Source organism: Tauraco erythrolophus, chromosome 4, assembly GCF_009769465.1.
Source record: "Tauraco erythrolophus isolate bTauEry1 chromosome 4, bTauEry1.pri, whole genome shotgun sequence".
In the NCBI taxonomy this organism is placed as follows: domain Eukaryota; kingdom Metazoa; phylum Chordata; class Aves; order Musophagiformes; family Musophagidae; genus Tauraco; species Tauraco erythrolophus.
The window spans coordinates 18,016,360-18,036,803 of NC_141468.1; the positions used below are offsets into that span (position 1 = coordinate 18,016,360).

At 44.1% G+C, this 20,444-nt stretch overlaps 1 protein-coding gene across 1 annotated transcript in view; it reads right to left on the minus strand.

The window, feature by feature from the left end:
* Positions 1-1,728: 1,728 nt before the first annotated feature.
* The window catches only part of CELSR1 (cadherin EGF LAG seven-pass G-type receptor 1), a 176,307-nt gene continuing 157,591 nt past the window's right edge, over positions 1,729-20,444 (minus strand). Inside the window, exons 25-35 of the mRNA XM_086609920.1 lie at positions 16,728-16,902; positions 11,994-12,106; positions 10,617-10,696; positions 9,205-9,331; positions 7,377-7,502; positions 6,935-7,071; positions 6,324-6,427; positions 5,375-5,542; positions 4,219-4,461; positions 3,658-3,922; positions 1,729-1,753 (exon numbers count right to left, since the gene is read on the minus strand). Coding sequence (XP_086466046.1) covers positions 1,729-1,753; positions 3,658-3,922; positions 4,219-4,461; positions 5,375-5,542; positions 6,324-6,427; positions 6,935-7,071; positions 7,377-7,502; positions 9,205-9,331; positions 10,617-10,696; positions 11,994-12,106; positions 16,728-16,902 — 1,563 coding nt within the window. The remainder of the gene's footprint in view (positions 1,754-3,657; positions 3,923-4,218; positions 4,462-5,374; positions 5,543-6,323; positions 6,428-6,934; positions 7,072-7,376; positions 7,503-9,204; positions 9,332-10,616; positions 10,697-11,993; positions 12,107-16,727; positions 16,903-20,444) is intronic.

Below are 20,444 nucleotides of genomic sequence, written 5' to 3' on the forward strand. Positions count from 1 at the left end.
ACGGTATATATTATTCCATTTTTTCCTCAACTCCTGCGTTTTATTTAGTCTGGTTTTCTGTTTTTTCCCTTTCACACATGCAGTTACACAAACGAAAGGCAATGTTTACCCAAAAGGGCTGCTACAGTGAGCGAGGAGCTCCTGAAAGCCTTGGTGGCAGAGAGCAGGTGACGGCCATACCATTGTTGCCCTTTGAGTTGTGAATTCCCACGGCGGGGAGCCGCCAGCAGAGCTCTGCCCCGCACTGCGGGATGCAGGTTTCTTCACATCTTATTTTTCCTTTTCTTGTAAACACTGCAGGAAGGTGAAGACGGTGGACAGGCCACACTCAACTTTCCTACACTTGTGAAACCAGCATATTTTGTGGGAAACATGAAACCTTAAGCCTTCCACGTGCTGCCTGAAACACAAAGAAGGCCAGGGCTGTCAAATTGCTGGGCAGGGAAACCTGGACATCCTTAAAGACTTATATTTCTGCTTTGATTAGCAACGTGCTGACTCCAGTGGGAAAGAAATTAACAGTAAAACAAAATATTGCGCCTGGGGCAGAACTTGCCTCACGGGAGGAGAGTCCTCTTCTTGGGACGCGCAGAGCACTGGCTTGTCGCAGAGCCAGACTGAAGTCAAAACCTACCATACAGTGACACCACTTGTTTCCTTTTTCTTGGTAAGGGAAATATTGACTTACTCCAGACAAGGACTATGTTGAAATACTAGATGAAGATATGACTTATTTTTAGTCCTGAGGTTCAGTTGCTGCACATTTCAATGCACTTGAGGGAAGAGGTCAAAACACCACGAAGTGAAAAAACAAAACGTTTTTTGTGAGTTTTAGAAGACATTACCAAAAAAACATACTGTGTCCTTAAAGTGTTCCAATATCTGTCAACAAAACTTATAAATTATAGTCAAGGATTTCGATGTAATCTTTTCCGTATTACTTTTTGAAAACTGCATTGCATCTTAAGGTGGCTTCTACACAAACCTCAGTTACTTTATCAAATGCCAAATTCAAGTAAAATTGTGCAATGTTCATATAAAAAATATCAAAACCTCTTTTAATTGATTTCCTATTATCAAATTAAGAAGATCAGTATAAATGTAAAATATACAAAGGAACTTTTTCTTTAGCAACACCATACAAAATATATAAAAGTATCTACACTTTTTATATATATATAAACGATTTTTTTTTTTAAGACGATGTGTCCATAGGGGATGGATAGAGATGCTGGCATAGAAACGAAAGGACACTTGTTAACGATATTCCTCCCTATAGCCCAGCGAGCTGAAGGCCGGACAAAACTCCCCAAGAGACATCTCCTGGTTCTTGTCTTAAGGCTGATGGGTTGACTTACTGCAGGTCCACCGCCATAATAGTGTTTTCCCTTGGTTCTCCCCAGTAGATAAGCAACCCCTGCAGCACTGTCCACACTGTGAGCAGGTATCCGTCCATCACAGTGCATCCCTGTGGCCATTTCCATGCGTTTTGGCACAGGTTCACGCAACGCCGAGCGTACCACCCAGCAGCCTTACTGCAGGTGCATCCAGGTGCTGTGTTTCCACCGTGAGCGGTCAGGAGTCTGCCATAACGTGAAACCTTGTGGGCATCAATGCCCACCTCGTCCTCACTACGTGGCTGCTCCGACGAAATCTGATGTGGGCAGGCAGCGACCCCTCGGCACGGAGTCCAGAACCACGCAGCAGTGATCACAGTCTCCTGATAGTTCAAATTGAAGTTTCGTTACTGCCTCTGTTAGTGAAAAGAAGTAATCATGCAGGCTTAGGGTTAAACAGACACAAGCAAACCACTCCACCCAAAACCACCTAATCCTTCTTAGTAAGGGCTCACGCTCTGCCAAGTTACCATGCCTTGTCAACGCAATGCTTGCAACGGAGATGCTGCTCTGGAGGGGAAGAGCAGCTGGGAGAAACATTTCCAGGTCAAACACAAGAGGGGCACTCTTCAGAGGAAGGAAGCTCTACGGAGGACTTGTATTTGGCTATTGCTTTGGTGAAGGTCCAAGGTTCGCACACAAATCTTACAAGCTGTTAGAAACCTGGTATTTCAGACGGATTCATGTAATCTGCTGCCCAGCAGGAGAGTTTTATGGTATGCAAAAGGTATGGAGATAAACCAGTTGCTTAGTACAACAAGTTGGCTGGTTAGTCTCCAGTAATGAATGTTGTTACCTGGTAGCAGCAAGTACTTACTGCTTGTTAAAGACATCTCTGTTTCCTGGCTAACAAGGATGTATTTCAGCAGCCAGTTCCCAGCAACCCAAAGAAGTATTTTAACAGTAAGCTGGGAACGGTCTGTGCACCCATAGACAACATGGGTGTTCAAAGCATAGTGAGACAATGTCAGAGTTAAAGCTGGGTGAGACATTTTCTCTTCATTTGGAGAAAGAACGAGATTATTATTTGTGTTAATAAAAGGAAGACTATGTACATAAAATATTTGTGCAGACTGTACGTATGGCTGTTGTCCTCATTTTAAATGTGAGAATTATGATGACTCATGAGGTTTCCGAGAAGACCCTTTGGCTGAGAGCTGGCTCAGTCTTTTGTTCATGTTTGATTTAGTTTACATTGGCAAACACACACCAATCGCCATGCAATGGGTGGGAATCGCACACCTGGTAATTTACGGTCAGTAGCTTGACCTGGCACTTTCTCTGCAGCCTTTGGATCTCCTGCCCCAGCAATGGTTTCCTTCTGCCCAGCTGGACACCAGCTACCCATGCTCCCCCCAGCCTAGCTCCTTTCCCCACCAAAACACTGGGCTTCCTCAGGAGTCCTCTTCACTCAGGTGTTGCTCCCACCTGCCCTCCTCCATGTTGGCTGCCCGATAGCCATAATAACTCTTGCTGGTCTTACTGGACACGCATCAAGAAGCGCTGCTCCATGTTTGCCCTGCACTTATCCTCTTCCTTAGGTTCCTGGTACTGGCCATATTATGATTAACTGTACCCTGTCAGGAGTACAGTTAGGTACTCTGTTAGGTCCCTAACAGCCCTAAACACTCTCCCTGCTGCAAAAGGGGAAGATGGGTGAAAAAGAGAGGGGAAACTAAATGTTCCCATGGTCCAAGGAGAGTGAAGGTGAGGGGTTGGGGGCAGAGAAGCAGGACCAGGGGGCATCCCCCAGCAGATTCCCCTGAGGGCATGCATGGCTCTTGGGACCATGGGTGGGCATTGCTGAGCTGTCCTGGACAGGTGGCAGCATGAGGGAGCGAAAAAGCCCATCCTGGTCCTAGTGACAGATAATTTGTGTTGATATGAGTCCCCCGTTTGCTGTGACCAGGGGTCACCGTGACAAACACAGCAAGTCCCTCAGCAAGGGGATGGGGCAGAGCTAAGTTGCTCTAGTCCACAGCGTCCCATCAGCTTGCCAATTCACGGCATGCCAGGGTGACCAGTGACTGGTGTCTGTCACAGCGCCTTGCCCGTGACACCTGTGTTGGCCTTCTCACCAGTGAAATGCCATGGCTTGGGGACATGGTATGGACAAGCTGGTGATGGATGGTCACTGGTGAAAGACTCTGGTCCAGTCACCAGCTGAAATCCTTGCTCATGTGGGAGTTTGGGGCTGGAAAGCGAAGGGAGAAGCCAGAACTATAAGAGGTTTGCCAGGGCACTCCAATGCTGCACTTACTCTGAGTCTGAGGTGTCAGCATGTCCTGTTCCCACGTGGATGTTCATAGCCATGCCGTTGAGCTGGTCTCGAGACTGCTCCCTCCGAGCATTTTTTACTGTCACCCCTGACTCAGAGGGAGAGCGGACCCCATCATTTGTCCCCACGGAAGTAGTCCTGGATGAGATCGTGGTCTGATTGTAATCTGATAGCTTTTCCCGCAGTCGATTCTTCATATTTTTGTCCACCAGCGGGGGAGGGTAGGTGACTTTATTTTTTAAGATGCCTGTTACAGAAGAGAGGGAATAATGAGAATTCAGTAATTTCATTTATCAAACTGAATACATCCAAGAAGTGACATTTTGTATTTCTTAATCAGACTTCTAGTTTGTCACTTTATTTCAAAACCAAAAGATTAGACTTCAGCAACTACCTACTAGCTTCCCATGGTGTATCTGGTTACACAGGTTGGAGCCATTTGGAAAGTCTTCTTCCCTGATAGAGCTAACATATGAACTAATTAATGCTCATTAACCCCCCTCGTCTCCCTGTTCAGCTGTGAGGCTGGGTTGGCTGCACTACCTTTCCTCTGCTCCGGCTGCTGGTTATTCTGGTGGGACAGAGGTCTGTTCTCCTTCTGCTGCCCTTCGTTCTCCTTGTCCTGGGGTGCTTCGTTGCTGTGGTTCACCTGGTTTTCCCTGTGAAGCTCTACGTTGACCTTGGTCTCGACTTTGAGCTTCTGTTTCTCGCTGGGGTCCTCGCCGTCGCTGCCTGTTACGCACTCTGTGGGCCAATAGGGTTTCACATGATTGGGAAGGGTATCAACTGCAACGCAAAAAAACACTAGCTCAACACCCACTTTTGACAGGCTTTCTCAACCACTGCCCAGCCAGTCCTGTTCCCCGTGGCTGGGAAGGAGCTGTGTGTCAAACTAGAGCAATGCTTCAGATGATCCCTGCTGGATTGCGCTGCCCTCGGGGTGCAGTGACACCCAAAAACCACACTTGGTAGGATGGCAGGGTGTCCAAACCCTTCCCAGAGCAAAGTCGCTAACTCCATTACTAAGAAGTGTGAGTCAAACCTGCTCTCTCAGCTCCCCAGGGCCAGCGATCGCACTGGCTCCCTGGGGATGCTGGTTTCTGAGGAGTAAGGGAACCTGAGGCACCTCATGCTGTGCCTGTGCACAGCACCAGCACACAGCCTGGATGTTTGTCGGCCTACGATGACTTATCTTTAGGACAAGATGAACTGCGCCTAGAAATGCCTGCACCCTGCAACACAGTATTGATATCAACGGCCAGTGATCACCAACTCTTTAGGCCCATGACCTCTCCAACCCCTCTAAATTCACATGCCTGTATCGCATGAGGAGAGACAGGTATTTCTTCCTTCTGCCCTCAGAATAACCAGCTCCTTCCTCCTCTTCCTTCATATGAGAGTTTGCTGTCTGTACAGCTAAGGGGAACCACCTGCAAAGCCCACTGACCGCTCTCTGCTTGAGTGCCCTAAGCCGCAGATTTCCTCAAGCATCCTTTGCACTCAGTCTCCCCTGTGAACAAACCCCTGGGAGGAAGAAAAGTCTCTAAGCTGGAGACAACAAGGATCTGTGCAAAAGCAAGGCACAGCTGTAGGGATGCTGTCTCAGCCATATGGCAGTCTGGCAAACTTGTCCCGTCTACTCTAAAGCTATTTTAAAGAAAGGAATAAGCCCGTTGCTCTCCCCTTGAACTGGGAGTACCTTTGGGTGTGCTGTGGAGTGGACCACGTTCATTATTTTTGGAAGAGGATGTGTTCCACTTTTTCTCCGTCTCGAGCCCATCTTCCTCGCTGTCCGACGAATGGGAGGAGGCGTAGGAGCTGCTGTGTTCATCGAGGGACAGTTCGCTGTCAGAGTCTGAATCATGCTCTACAAATGAGGAAAGGGGACACAGCGGACAGGAGTTGGACGAATCTATCTGAGGAATGCACGAAGGGAAAGAAAAGGCAGGCTCTGGTTCCGGCCATACCAGAGATGAGCTCTTACATCCGTAAGTGTACATAGTTCTTAAGGATGGTGGCATCCATCCAAGTAATTATGGCATGGCTCAGCTAGTGGGCAGGACCTTTTATGTGCATGGGAGGTGCAGAACAGATTGGGGACACTTTTTACCCTGGTCAATATGCAGAAAAGTAACTCCACAGGATTTCAATCAACACAACACACAGGCAAACCAAGGTACCTAGAAATATCAAGAATATGCAAATACACTCTTAAAAACTGCTACAAGGCAACAAAATTTAACGTCAAGACTCCAAATGAAAGGAAGTCAGGCAAGAGCCACTTCTCATTTTCTTGTACAAAACACATAGCAGTAGAAGAGGATATTGCCTCAAGGTCTCAAACACTAAAAGATCTCCAATTAAAAACCAAGAGCAACAGCACATAATTTGTGAGAAAGAAAGGGGACGCCAGAAACTGTCAACAGCTGTGACAGCTGTCAGATTGAAACAGCAGCAGATACATGATATTTCCATTCCAGGATTCCCTAGTAAAGCAACCATTGCATAGTTCACTATGCCAAGAGCATAATGAGAATCAGACACACCAAGTCAGATGAACTATTCTTCCTATTACAGAAGCCTTTGAAAAAAGTGCTGAAAAGGAAAAGGTGCACAACTGGGTCAAAGCATTTAGAAATAATTCTTACCATTGGATTTTGATGGATTCCTATGAAAAATGGAGGAATCTGCTTCAGTCTGACCAGCCCTTGCTTGACCTGAGGATCCACTGAGCTTATGAGCAGCCTCATCCCTTAGAGAATAAAAAGAGGGGACAGCTTTCTCAGTCACTTCATTGTTCTTAACAACAAGGCAGACATGATGATGAGATTCTTCTGGTCAAACGCAGACAGCTGCAGTGGACACTAGCCAGCCTGTGCTTGATTGTCAATGTGGTCACTTCTACATCAAGAATGGGTTATCCTAATGTAGCTGTCTGCCTTTGGCCACATGAATCACAGTCTGAAAAAGCCTGAAGTTAATATGCTAAATCCCACTCCTTGAGACATGACTGAATTTTAACAGGCAAGCAGCATGGCCCATATAGTTAACCTAATAGCTGTGTTACCCACTGCACTGTTGGAACTCCCCACCAAAGGCGCATGCAAAAGAAAACGCATGGAAGAAAATGAGTCACATAAACCAGAAGTGTTAAGACATAAACCAAGTAGCATTTGAACCAAAACATTTCTGTTTTCCACAAGAGCAATGAAAAGGCAAAGGCAAGCACCTGAAAGCCATGCACCTGCCACCTGATTACCTGAGAATATAAGCAAGGTAGCTATTGTGGCTCTTGGCTGACCTGACGGTGCTTTCTAGGGAGACAGTGGATTCCCCAAGAGTTGTGCGATACATATTTGGCTCTTCTATATATGTGTTGTTACAGTTCAGAGATCGCTGAAGGAAAAAAAAAGACACAAAGCAATAGTGAATTATCTTACCAAAAACCCATGTTACCCACAAGTGCATTAAAAGTCTTGACGGAACCAAGCGGGTTTTGATGTTGATGAAAAAAATTATTTCCTCTCCAAAGTTTTAATTAAAACAGTAATCAAAACTTTTGAGAGAGGTCATCAGTAATCTTTGTACAAGTCAACTAAATCAATCAGACAATTCACTTAACTATGGACAAGCCACCTGTAAGTGTATTTAGGCAACTTCTACTAGCAAGAGGATGTTTTTTCCCAGTGTTTTTTCCTTACAGTTAATAATGTAGCTCTTGTTGCAGTGGAATCATCTGGAAGAGGTTTCTTTCCAGTTAAAGTGTTCTTCAAGTGCTTCCTGACTTCTTTGTTAAATATGCAGTGGAAGAAGAAAATGAACAGCCCCTGGATCATTTTAGAGAGAGGAAGAATAAATCTAAACGATTCATTACCACCAAACTGCAAATACAAACAGATATTAGAGAACAACCTTTTTGAAATAATCCCTGATTTCTAGTGCATAGTCCATGATTTCAATAGCAATAACTATTTTCTGTCTTTGAATGGCATTGATTGATCTTCATTGACTTATTCCATGTTCAAACGTGCCTGGGAAAATATACGGCAAAAGGGAGGACCACTACTGCTGCTTAGAGAACTTTAGAAAGCCTTGTGAAACATGGAGAGATACTGGGGGCAGAGAGGTCCCAACTTTTGTGCCATACGTTCATTGGTTCAACAATAACTCCCGGTGGGAAAATCGCTGAAATCCTCAGGGCTGAAATCCTCAGTTGGCTGCCAGGAACATACTTTCTGGGGGCACATTTGCTGGGGGCAGGGGGCACACGCATGTGCGCCTTCGGATGTATTTGCTCTGAGGGAATTCATGCAGCTGCCAAATTGTTCTCAATTTTGGTGGGAGATATAGTATATAGAAGCCAGTCACTCATGAAGTTGCACCTGTACCAACATCACAAGATGCCTGCATTTCATGATTTCAGCCAAAGCAATTGACTCAGAGAAACTTTAAAATTCAAGCACATTTTCTAAACATTCAATCAAATGCAATCTTAGCTGGCATTAGCATTTTGGGATTATTCATTAAAAAAATTCAAATAAATGTCTTTTTAAAAATACAAGTTCAAAGAAGGCAATGACATGAAACGCCACATACCACTGTGCCTCTCTGGGCAAGTTTGGAGCAGGCCAGCTGATGACTTTCCTCCCTCTCATCAGGTTTATGTTTAACTTAATTTGTGGAAGCCTGGTTTTACAGCCCAAGTAGATGTATTTATTTCAGAGCACACTACTTGCAGTGGCAAAATAATCTTGCTACAGGCTGGCTTATCTGGTGCGCTTCCAGGGCATGGACAGTCATCTCCAGAGGAGATCCATCAGACTTCTTTTTCTCTTTTGTTGTAATTTGTGGCTGTTGTGCTGCAGCTGACAAGAGGGACCGGCTAGCAGTAGCTGTTTTAATACTGCAGGCACTTGCCACGACAGTTACTGCTGTCCTTGGTCACATTCAAGTTGTGACCAATATGAAGCTTCATGACTACTTCTGTACCAGGTCTCCTATAAATAACTATATTCTGCATCTTTAATCAACAAGTGTGCCTGCTAGAATAGGCAACCCAGTAAATCCCTAAACCAATCAGTTGTATTTGAAAATCATTATTTGGACCATTTCCTTAAACAGTAACTTCATTTGTGAAAGCCCTGAACTTGAAGCCATCCACTCTGGGTGAAACAAAATGGTCTCTTGTTTGCAGTAGCAACAGAATGACTGTTAACAATGAGCATGCCAAAGACAGTAATGAAGATTTTTGTCTCTAGAAAGATGGAGGCATAATTGCCTGCTGTTATTTATCTGTCATAGGTTACAATAGTAGAGCACTTATCTTTAGAATGACTAAAGGTGAGAGATGCAATTACTCAAACCTATGGTTTTGGTGAAAAGAACTCTCTCTTTGAGAAAAGAGAGCAAAAATTGAACTTGACACCTCTGTTCTTCATAAGTTAGCTCACGTTTAACAGGTTTTTGGAGGTTTGGGTGCAGCAGTGTGCCCACCAAGGTCAGCCTTGGACAAGACGCCATCCAACTTACCTGCATGCAGCTGAAAATGGCAAAGAGATAGTGAAACGTCATGACGTCACTGTTCACCGCCATCAGCCCCAGCAGCCATGTGGCACTGACGAGCAGCAAGAGCAGGAATGCTGTCCGCAGCACAGAGCTGTAAAACAGAGAGACAGGCATTTGCAGCACAACAGGATACAAGGGAATAGCTCAATTTCCCTGCCTGGGCGATGCCAAGTGCCCAAGGATTCACCAACTGAAAAGGCCCTTTGGGAAAATTAGGTCAGTGTTCACCAGCTCCCAATTCCCAACTCTCTCACTGCACTACTCAATGACTTGGCGTATTCAGGTAAAAAAAAAAGGTGTTTTCTTTTCAAGTTCATCTCCAAGGTTTTCTTCAAACAAACCAGGCTGTTCGCCAAGCCCATGCTGTTCAGCCCTGTTGACTCTAAGGAAGAGATGTGGGCAGTAAATGGCCATGTCCGTCTCACTTCTCTTTGTCAAGTTCACTCTCACATTCCTTCTCAACATTACAGGCCAAGGTTTTGAATCGAGGGCACTCAGGGGAATATTTGTTTGCTTAAAAACATTATTTCACAGACACTTTTGAAAGATGGTCACAATTCTAGTGGCAAAAGTTTTGTATTATGAGTAAAATAGCTGCCATTAAGTAGCAATTACACTCCATTTCTTTACAGAGATTTAAAAAAGAAACTTAAAAAAATTACCCAACAGCCAGGGCTGAAAAAATAGCTAGAAGCAGCCTTTTGAAATCTCATACAGCTACCTTTTTGGACAAAAAAAGAGAGCTGTCTTGCCACTAGCTAATCACGTTTCGGTTCACAGGTAAATTCTGAGCTTTGGGCAAAACAAACGTTAATGGGAACCGGTTGCCACAGCAGCTTGGGAAGGCAGCAGGTTTCAGCTTGTAAGGCTTTCTGCTCCTCCCACGGGGAGCGGGATGGGGGAGGCTGGTCCTCAGTATGGGACCTCAATGGGTCTCTGCCATGACATGGCTGGCCACCCAGGCATTTGCAAGGGGAAACCCTTCTGGGATACAGGAGAGCATGGGGAGACCCAGAATTACATCTATGGAGGCAATGCTACAGGTGGAGGTGAAGTGACAGTGTAGTAGAGAGTACAATGAAAGATCTGAAAGGATTGTAACAATACCATCCAGAGAATAAACCTTTCCCTTTCCTCTCCCTTCTCCTGCTTACACTTGGTGGTGGTGCAGAGCACCATGGTGGAGGTTTTACAGAGCCTCCAAGGGAACCTCAGGAGCAGGTGCTGGTGAAGCAGCTCCAATCACCTCTAGCAATGCTGACTGTCTCCACCAACTATCTTACTTATTTCCCACCCCAACACTCGCTTTCAGGCAATTTTGTCCCTTTGTTATTCCTGGCCAGAACTTTTCTACAGGTTTTTGAACTCAAACTTACACGACTCCAGTTTTTTCAAATGAACGTTGCCGTCGTCTGCACGATGCTTTCACTGCCAGTATAAAGATGACAGTGTTTATCTGAAAGAGAAATTGAAATAACACCATGGATTCTTTCTATAAAGTTGTTAGGGCTCAGTTTTCAATGACAATGCAATTTTTATCCTAAAACGCTTTGTAGTGCCAAGAATACTTCTTCAATTTACATGACTCAAAAGTTCCAAGATTCATCTCGTTTCAAGCCAACGTAGTCAAGAACATCCTGGGACTTAATCTCAATGAAACTCAGTAAGTCAGCCCTATGCAAAAAGGCTTGAGTGAAACATAAAAACTCAGGAATGGCTATCCTTGTCCAGACCGGAGTCCACTCAGCCCAGAATCTTGTTTCAGCTGGGTCAAAGCAGACTATAGAAACAGAGTAAGCATATAGCGGTAATTCCTGTGAAAACTCCTCCATCCTCCACTGATTTCCAGAGCTGGGATGCACTAGGTGTAGTGGTGCATTTGTACTTGATCGATCATTGTGAATATAGATTCCGGGAATTTGTCCAGTTACTTTCTGTAACTGAACAGAGCTTTACCATCACCATTGTCTTGTTTCTGTGAGTTTCTAACTTAACTCCCTGTGGAGCGACAATGTAGCTCATCCTGCTTGTTCTGAATCTGCCACTTCTTACTAGTAATTGTGTTGGAAAAGACACTGAATGGTTGGCTGGACGATTATAGTCTCCAGGCCACCATGCTGTTACAAGCTCCTTCCTATCCCCTTCTCTGCAGCTTTCTCTTCTCTAGGCTGCAGGCTCCTAGTCCACCTAGTTGCACCTCCAGCAAGGGCTGTCCCATGTTTCTGATGACTTGTGACCCCAACCTACACTGCTTCCAGGTCTACTTCATACTTTTTGAGATGATGTGACCAGACTTGGCATTCAAGATACAGTCACACCATAGATATGTATCTTCTGGTGCTCTGTTACTGAGGGATGTTTTAAGGGAGAAATTAAACACCAGTCAATTCTTTTAAATTCCTGAAATTTGAATTCTTTGATGTTCCTTTAGGACTTCCAGATGGAGTGACTTGTTATGGCTCATTTTGTTGATTTATTTTATAAGCCCACTGACCAATCCTTCAAACATGGAACAAAGCAAACAGGAAAAAATAGATAGGTTTCTGGCCATATAGCCATTGCTCCATAAGCAATCTTCACATTGGCAAGCAGCCCTCTGATTTCCAGAAGCTTAGCTCATGTCTTACCTGTTTAAGCAAAAGAAGCAAGCTCGAGTATATCAGCTTCATATTATGACTATTGGTGACAAAACATAAAAGAAAAAGTAGCAGTAGGGAAGAGACACCTCAGGATGACAACTACATCATACTTACAACTACAACAATTACAATGGGCCCAGCGAAACTCCAGATAAGAGTGTCATGAACAGACAACCAGCAGAAATCAGGGTTCCCATAGCCTTGTGGATCCAGCCCAACAGCAAGCCCTGGGTCACAAAACAGAGAGAAAGTACATCAGAAAGGGGCTGCTGAGATCTTCTGTACAACCAGGCACATTTTCAAATCACTGTCTGACAAACAAAATGATAATGGCAAAACGTGTTCAATAGGACAGTCTGGAAGTCAAAATCAAGGCAAATATTGAAACGAAATTTTTGTAAATCAAAACTTGTACACTAGTCACTCCATATCAAATGATAGTATGAGTTTTTGCCTACCAGAACAAAGTTCAGCTGCATAAAAATGACAATAAATGCAAGTTCCAAATGAATTCTGTTTCAGCACAGTTTTATAGTCATATTCACACAGTGTGATGAAGCCTTGAGGGTGAGTGACATGTTGAGGAATTTCAATAAGCCTACGCAGCAGAATGACATGAATCATACCTGAGGAGATGTCTATACTACAAAAAAAGTGCATTCTTAACTGCTGTGAGCCTTCTGTCACTAAAATAACACCAGAGACAAAGGAACCTGGGAACTCATGGGAATTAACCGCTTGAGCTCAGGTGGGATTCATTTTGAGCTGCCATCCCAGGTACCTCACCTTGCTTTCAGCGCTGTTTGAAATGGAGTTTGCTAATGCCCTCAAGGCAATTGAATTAAGAACACACCTTCTATTGTTTTATTTTTCAAAGCCTGGACAATTCCAAGGGAGTCTCTGAGTCCACTCTCCACCTGCTGATTTACAGTGCCGTCTGATTTGGTGACCTACACCTCGCCCATATGGCGACGGACAGGGATTGCTGCCTTTGACCTGCAAAATACGGCAGAGGTCTTCCTTCTTCAAGACACAGAAACTGATCTTTGCGAGGCCTATGGCCAATGACATATGGTAAATGGCTGCAGCACGTTGTCTGGGCATCGGGGGCACCTATTGCGTTGAGCGTATGTCCTGACTCAAGCAGGTGGCCAAGGCTGACGGCAGTGCTGTGCTCCGCAAGGAGAATTCATGTGCGTTAACAAATGCCTATTTTTAAATTGAAGCCCATGTGCTTTGATGAAAAGACACTGAAAAAGAGAGAGGTAGCTGCATTTCACTCTCACTGCTTAAAGCTGGCCCACAGCCAATATTCACATCTGGTACAAGCCTACGGTCTATGAAAGTTAAACTGGTTATTTGGCAAAGCAGTGGATATTGGATCTGTTTTCTCTGAAGTGTGGAATGAGATAGGACTGGTCTCCCTCCCTGCTCTCATGGCCCTTCCACCACCCCCTTCAGCAGTTGCCATTCAGAAAGAATTAGCCATAAATGATTAAGAGACCATAAAGTATTTTACACAGATGTAATTCTACAGACACAGTCTGTTTCCCAGGACGTGATTTCCCCATTAGTGGCACTTAAACTACGTTTTGACCAAACATCTGGCTCTGAGAGTAACTGGCAGACAGCAACATTTTTTCACTTTCAAAATCCTACCCTAAAGTTCTCCATTAAACAAATGAGGTGAATTGCAGTCTTCAGGTACGCGGTTCAAATTTTACTGGAGTCAACAATAAGTGAAATAACACTTTACCCAAAGGCAGAATTAAGCCAATGCAAAGTAATATAGAGAATCATTTTGGCACATCAATTAAATGCTGCAGCCCAGTCACCCTGAGCAGACTAAGCATGTGGGCTGCAAGATAGCTTGGTGATATTGGCAGAAACCAAGGCTGGTCCTATAGCTGAGCTGAGCATCCTGTGGGGACCAGCACACATCCTGGGAGTGTGTCACGAGCACACTGTGTGGAGGTGTTGCTGGAGGGCCACATTTTTGAACCTTCTGAGCTCCTGCAGGCTCAGCAGCCGTGTGTGACTCAGGTGACTGCGGGTCAGCCTCACCTCTCTCCTGACTCATCGCCTCACTTAGTATTCACAGCAAATAGCAGATTCGGAAAGTGCCATTTTCTGGGGGATACTGGTTTTAGGGCTATATAAGAACCTGTTTTAACATGAGCACTGCAGTCTCCATGGCAAAGCAGTTACAGCACGCATATGCCAACTGGTTAGCGTGTTGCCACGAAGACATGCAGAACTGGAGGGGTCTTGCTGGGTGCCAAATCCAGCCCTTTGCTCTTGAGGCAAGGAAGTCATAAAAATCCCTCTCCCAGATGGATCAAACCACATTTTAAAATAAGCAAGCTTAAAACAAATTTAAAACGTTCCACTGTCGCTCCCCATGGAGGAATATTCCAGATCCAGACTCTTTTGATGGCTGTAAGCCTTCGCCCAACTTCCATCCTACTTTTATTCATGGTAATTTGCTGTTCTATGCTGTGATTAATGTGGTTCTTCCCTGCTGGAGTGTTCCCTATGTAAATATTTTGCTGAGTTTCCCCCTCCCCTAACTGTCAAGGTTCCCTTCTGCAAGTAGCCTGGTCTCATTACAGATGCCTTAGGACTGCTATGTCCCAGCCTGAAATGAATGTCAGTTTGAGCATGGAAAATAGAAAAAATAAACAAACAAAACAGAGTAAAGCCACTGCTACTGTAGGTGTTTTTGGTTTTTGTGGTGTGCGTTGTTTTTTTTTGTCCGGATAGCTATAATAAAGATGAAATGGGCTAGACATTTATATTTCAAATAAAACAAAAAAGTTCTTTGCATGTCCAAGACTGAAATCCCTTCCCATATCTAGACTTTTCCACTATTAAGAAACATACACAATCCTTCTTTCATAAAGCAATTTAAAAGAAATTGCATTTAAGATGCATGTTATGAATTTGGAACCTTTTTACTGTTTAGATATGAAAATTTAAAAAATAAGGTTATTTAAAATATGTACAGAAACAAAGTTATCCGGGGCAAGAAATCCCACATTGTGCTATTTATGATGAAATAATTTTCTCTTCAGATGATTTCTAAACCTGGAAAGGCAAACTAAAGGCTTGGTTTCTTCATCCTTCGTTTCACAAAATCCTCTGACTTGCTCAGTAATAGGGATCCGACTTTTCATTTAAATGAACTGCAAATTGAGTAGATTCAGAGTTTAAACTACAGGAGACAACCTGGAAACATAACTCATAGTTTTAAAAGTGCAAAATAGTTCCATATCACAGAGAACAATACCGAAGTAGAAAAATGTAAAAACGGTGTACTTGTAATATTTAGATTGCACAATATTGCTGTTGAGAAAGTCTGAATTAATTTTAAAATTCAAGAGAGACACTAAACTTGAAACAGAAAATCCTTCTGACAAAATTCTTGTAAAGAATTGTGTCTTCTGAAATGCAAATTGCTTACTGCTATTAAACGATAATACTTCTTTTCTACCAGAAATGATGCTGCCAACTATCTGAGAGCACTTAAACATTCCTAAATATATTGCAGTAGTCCTCTATGTAGTGATAGAAGTTACACAGGTCTGAAATGTTTTAGAAGTTCAAGGACAATATCTATTTAAAATGTCAGAGATATGTCTAAAGCAGCAAAGCCTTCTGGGCTGTACTTTCCACTGTGTTCTGGATAAACTGATAGAAGCAGAAATTATTTATCCACAAGGTGATATGGAAAAAAACTTACCAGCTCTCCAGAATGAAAGCTAACCTGTGCTAACCTACATTATGTTTCTGTATTACACTTTCTTAAGTAAGTCATATAGAAATAAAACCCATATATTTTAAAAATTCTAACTTGTTCCACAGTACTTTTCCAAGTGTACATGGGTGATAGATATTTGTTTGATCTGAGAGACATCTAAATCTCTGCCGTTGCTGACAGCATGTTGCTATCTGTAAAAATAAAAGTAATTGGATAAAAGTTAACTGTCTGTCTATGATCTGATTTCCCATATGGCAACAGATACATGCTGAAATATTTGAACCAAAAAACCCCACTCCAACTGTTGTGCGAAGTGCACTTCCCGAGGAGCTGTCTGCCTGAATTAACGCAGCGCCATGTGCTTAGGGTAGCACTGGAAATGTCTGATTGCAAAAATAGGCATGGTGAGGGCGGAGATGGATGTGCTCCTGTGGATCACCCTGGAACAGTTTAAAAGATTACTGCCTCCAGGTTTTCATTACTTTTCCCCAACTGCAAGTTATTGCCTTTGTATCTGAAATGAAGTAAAAGGCTGCTTGCATATTCTCAGCTTGTTTTCATGCCAAGTAAAACAGAACTGCTGAAATCCCCTTCAGGGAGCATCTACTGCTGGTCGAGGGTGGGCAACAGGAACATCCAGTGAAGGGCGGTGCTAATGTCCTGTGGGCAGCATTGCTTCTGAAGCTAGCACAACCACCTCTTCGAGAGACCATGTGTCCCTATCCTGAGGTACCAGCACATGAAAGGAGAATTTCTGAAGGCCACCGGCAAAGTTGTTAGAAATACTGTTATTCCCAAGCAATGTTATCAAGTTCTGCTTTATTCTGAGAGCAATTATGTTTATATTATTGTAAAACCCTCAGTATCACTTCAATTGGGGCAATAAGATGTTTGGTGCACAGATCTGTCAAATTCAGGCTGTCTTCTGCTAGACTTCATTCGGTACTGCCCTCGTTCAGAAAAACACTAAAGTGACAGCAGTAGCTGAGTGCACCCACAGCTGTCTTGGATGGGGTAACTTTCCTGAATCTGGCTAGTGAAGATGGCAGGGAAGGGAAATGAAGCTGTTTTGGGATGGATGAGGGTACCTGTTATGATGGCAGGAATGCCCCAGCCAACGACGTAGTAGAATCGCATATGCCCAAAGTTGATGTTCCTCACTTCAGTCAGCATCCGGTAGATGTGGAGCTGCTCCACGAACATCCACGCAAAGGTGCTCATGTAGAAATAATGCAGGAGGATGGCAATCACAGTACACACAAACTGCAGAAGGGAAAGGGCAGGGAAATTAGAGTTGCTCTTCCAAATCACAGAATCACAGCCTGGTGAGTCACCAGCTTCCCTGTGCAGCTAAAGGCAAGTGTAAGAAAAAGGTTTTGGGAGAACAAATATACTGCCATAAATTAAGTTTTTCAGAGTTTCAGAAAAGCTGCTCATATTGTGAAAGTTTCTTTTTCTTTTTTTTTTTTTTTTTTCCCAAATTATGTGGCCTGCTTTGAGTTTGCTTCAGCTTTACCCTATCAACCCAATGCACTTTTTGCCATTGTCCTTGCCCTCCATGTGCTGTGGCTAATTTCTCTGTGCGTATTTGCTGCACAGGAGAGACTTTTGGCTATTCTGATCAAATTCCTTCTGCTCGCAGAAGCGGCAGGGCTGGCAGAGCTCCTGGCGTTTTCTCCCAGTGCAAAGCAGGAGATGGGGACGCCCTTAGGGAGGCTGCAGACCCTCTGTCCTGCCTCGTGTATGAGTCTCGCCTGCACACTACCACTCCCATGAATTCACCCACAGTGCGTTTAACCACATCAGCTAAACTGGTCTCACCTCAAAGCCAACAAATTGCTCCTGAGAACGGGCACTCTCAGCCTGGCACTCACTTGGTGTCTCCCATTTCTACATCAAGGGCCATTCTATGGGTTTTTTCAGCTACTCACTCTTTCCATGGAGAAAAGAGACCTCTCTCTCCACGGAAGTGTGCTATTTTGGGACAGTTTTGCTTTGTCTTAAAGTAGACATTGTTTTGTGCCTGATACTAGTAGCCGAAGAAGTACAAAGAAACTCTCCTTGTGTTTGGCAGAGGCAGAAGAAAGGTATGAGACAGATCTTAGGTCTTCACTTTAGGACCAGTCCCCAAGAAAGCTCTTCTTGCTCTGAAAAACTTCACTTCTGGGGACAGAAATCCATGAATCTTCCGCACAGGAAATGTGAACAGGCTGAACATGAGCCACAGATGATCTACAGATCTTAACCAAAGAAATCTAGCATTTCTTTGAGGATTTTTCTGCTCAGGTAAATGAAATGTCTGTCTCACAAACAGGCAAAATTTCATGTGATCCTATGATCTAGCATAAGCTCAGCAGACCATTTTGCCCCTATGTGACTGTGTCATAGGTGTGAAAAGATCTGTTCTATCTACAGCACCTTTCCTGAGACTCTTTTTAAAAAGGAATTGAGAAGCAAAAGTATGGATGCATCCAGGGGTAAGGCAATGGTTGTCTCTTTTGTGGTTGCAGCTCTGCTCTCCACTGACGAACCCTGCAGACTTTGCACATCTATACTTCAACAAGTCATGGAGGATTCCTGGCTGTTACCACTGGACTAAAATGATCAAGAAGTAGATCACCACCTACTCCACAGATCAACCTTTTACCTAATATCAAAATCAGAGTATCTGACTACAAAGTGGGAGAGTGGCTTCTAGGCTCCACCTAGCTTGAGCAGCGAGGTTAACCCCCTTCTCATACACTGTAGAAAAACCATCCTAACTGCCAGGCTGTAGGATAGTCTGGGTCCAGAAATGCTCGGCTCTACCCTTCTCTTGAAGCTGTGCTACTTGCAGTCAGGGATAGAAGTCATGAGGACAAATAGAAAGCAGGTTAATGCTGGCCGGGTAGTTCACGTCTTCAGCTAGAAAAAAAGGGATCTGGAGATTCCTGTCCCAGGCTTGGATTTAGGTTTTATCTTATGTCAGCAGAACGAAGTGGAGTGGACCACTCAGCTCTGCCAGGCTGACAGCAGCAAAATTGAAGGACCTGCTCAAACCAAAGAGACCGGGTCCTTAGTGTAACTAAGAGTAACAGCTACAGTGGGCAAACTGGTAGCTGAAGTCATCTTTGTGACCAAATGGCCACCTTGAAACTTCTGACATTCACAGACTTGCATTTCTGTAGTATCTGCTAACCAGCCTTCTCTCCCAACTCAACAGTCTGATGGGTGAAAACAGGAGTGCTGGTGGATGAGAAGCTCAACACAAGGCACCGATGTGCGCGTGCAGCCCAGAAAGCCAACTGTATCCTGGGCTGCATCCAAAGAAGTGTGGCCAGCAGGTCGAGGGAGGTGATTCTGCCCCTCTACTCTGCTCTTGTGAGACCCCACCTGGAATACTGTGTTCAGCTCTGGAGTCCCCAGCACAAGAAGGACATGGAGCTGCTGGAACAAGTCCAGAGGAGGGCCATGAAGATGATCCGAGGGCTGGAGCACCTCTTCTCTGAAGACAGGCTGAGAGAGTTGGGGCTGTGCAGCCTGGAGAAGAGAAGGCTCCGGGGAGATCTTGTAGAAGTCTTCCAGTACCTAAAGGGGGCCTACAGGAAAGCTGGAGAGGGACTTTTTACAAGGGCATGTATGATAGGACAAGGGGCGATGGCTTTAAAATGAAAGAGAGTAGATTTTGATTAGATCTAAGGAAGAAATTCTTCCCTCTGAGGGTGGTGAGACAATGGACCAGGTTGCCCAGAGAAGCTGTGGCTGTCCCATCCCTGGAAGTGTTCAAGACCAGGGTGGATGGGGCTTTGAGCAACTTGATCTAGGGGAAGGTGTTCCTGCCCATGGCAGGGGGGTTGGAACTAGATGATCTTTGAGGTCCCTTCCAACCCAAACTACTCTATGATTCTATGAATGACCACAAGCATCTGACACCTGAATTGAAATCTTGCAATTAACCTTCTCCTTTTAGAAGCAGAACAAAGGATTTTGCCAAGGATCTGTTGATAAGTTTGAATTAAGAGCACTTTGTGTAACCATTTAATTTTTGTTTCAATATGTTTTACATTGTGTTTTGGATCCTTTTGTTCCTGTGCAGCACTGACCTTCCTTTCAGATTTTGGCATGACTTTTTAGTGTTTTTTCATGGTATAATGCTCAGAAACGTAAGTTTCCCTGTTTAACGTTGCAGAGCGAAGGAATCATACAAAGACTGCCAACTTTCTGGATTCACTTACTCCATCAGCTTTATTATAACACCAAACGTTATTGAAAATGTAGCTCACCAAAAACCTTTCTTCCCTCTATGTAAGCAGGGCTTTTTTTTTGTTGTTCCTACTAGCACGTGCATATGAGTAGACTACTGACCTGAACATTACCTTTTTCAGGTAAGAAAAAAGAAAGAAAATAAATCACTTTCTATCAATAGTCCAGGGAAAGACTAAAACCTCGCCCAGAAATGTGACTGTTAATTTACAGAAACCCATAAAAGCCAGGCTGGGTGCCAAGCAGCGTAGCATTATTTGTGCTCCAGCATTCTTTCCCTCTTTATGTTCATCAGTGCATGACTCGTTAGACAACTCTCATTCCATACAGACAGATGAATAATTGTTTCAGGCAGACATGGCTTACAGCCCTCCTAACTTCTCAAATTGACTGGGTAGGCTGTAAGGAGCGGCTTTCTGCCATATGAAATATATTCTGTAACTTAAAGTTCTTTGCAAGTGGGTTAAAGCTTTGGGGTGTTTCACTGAGTCCTGGTAACAGTACATGACATGACCACACCATGAGCCCAAAAGCATGAAAATGGGAAGGAGCAAAAGAGACCA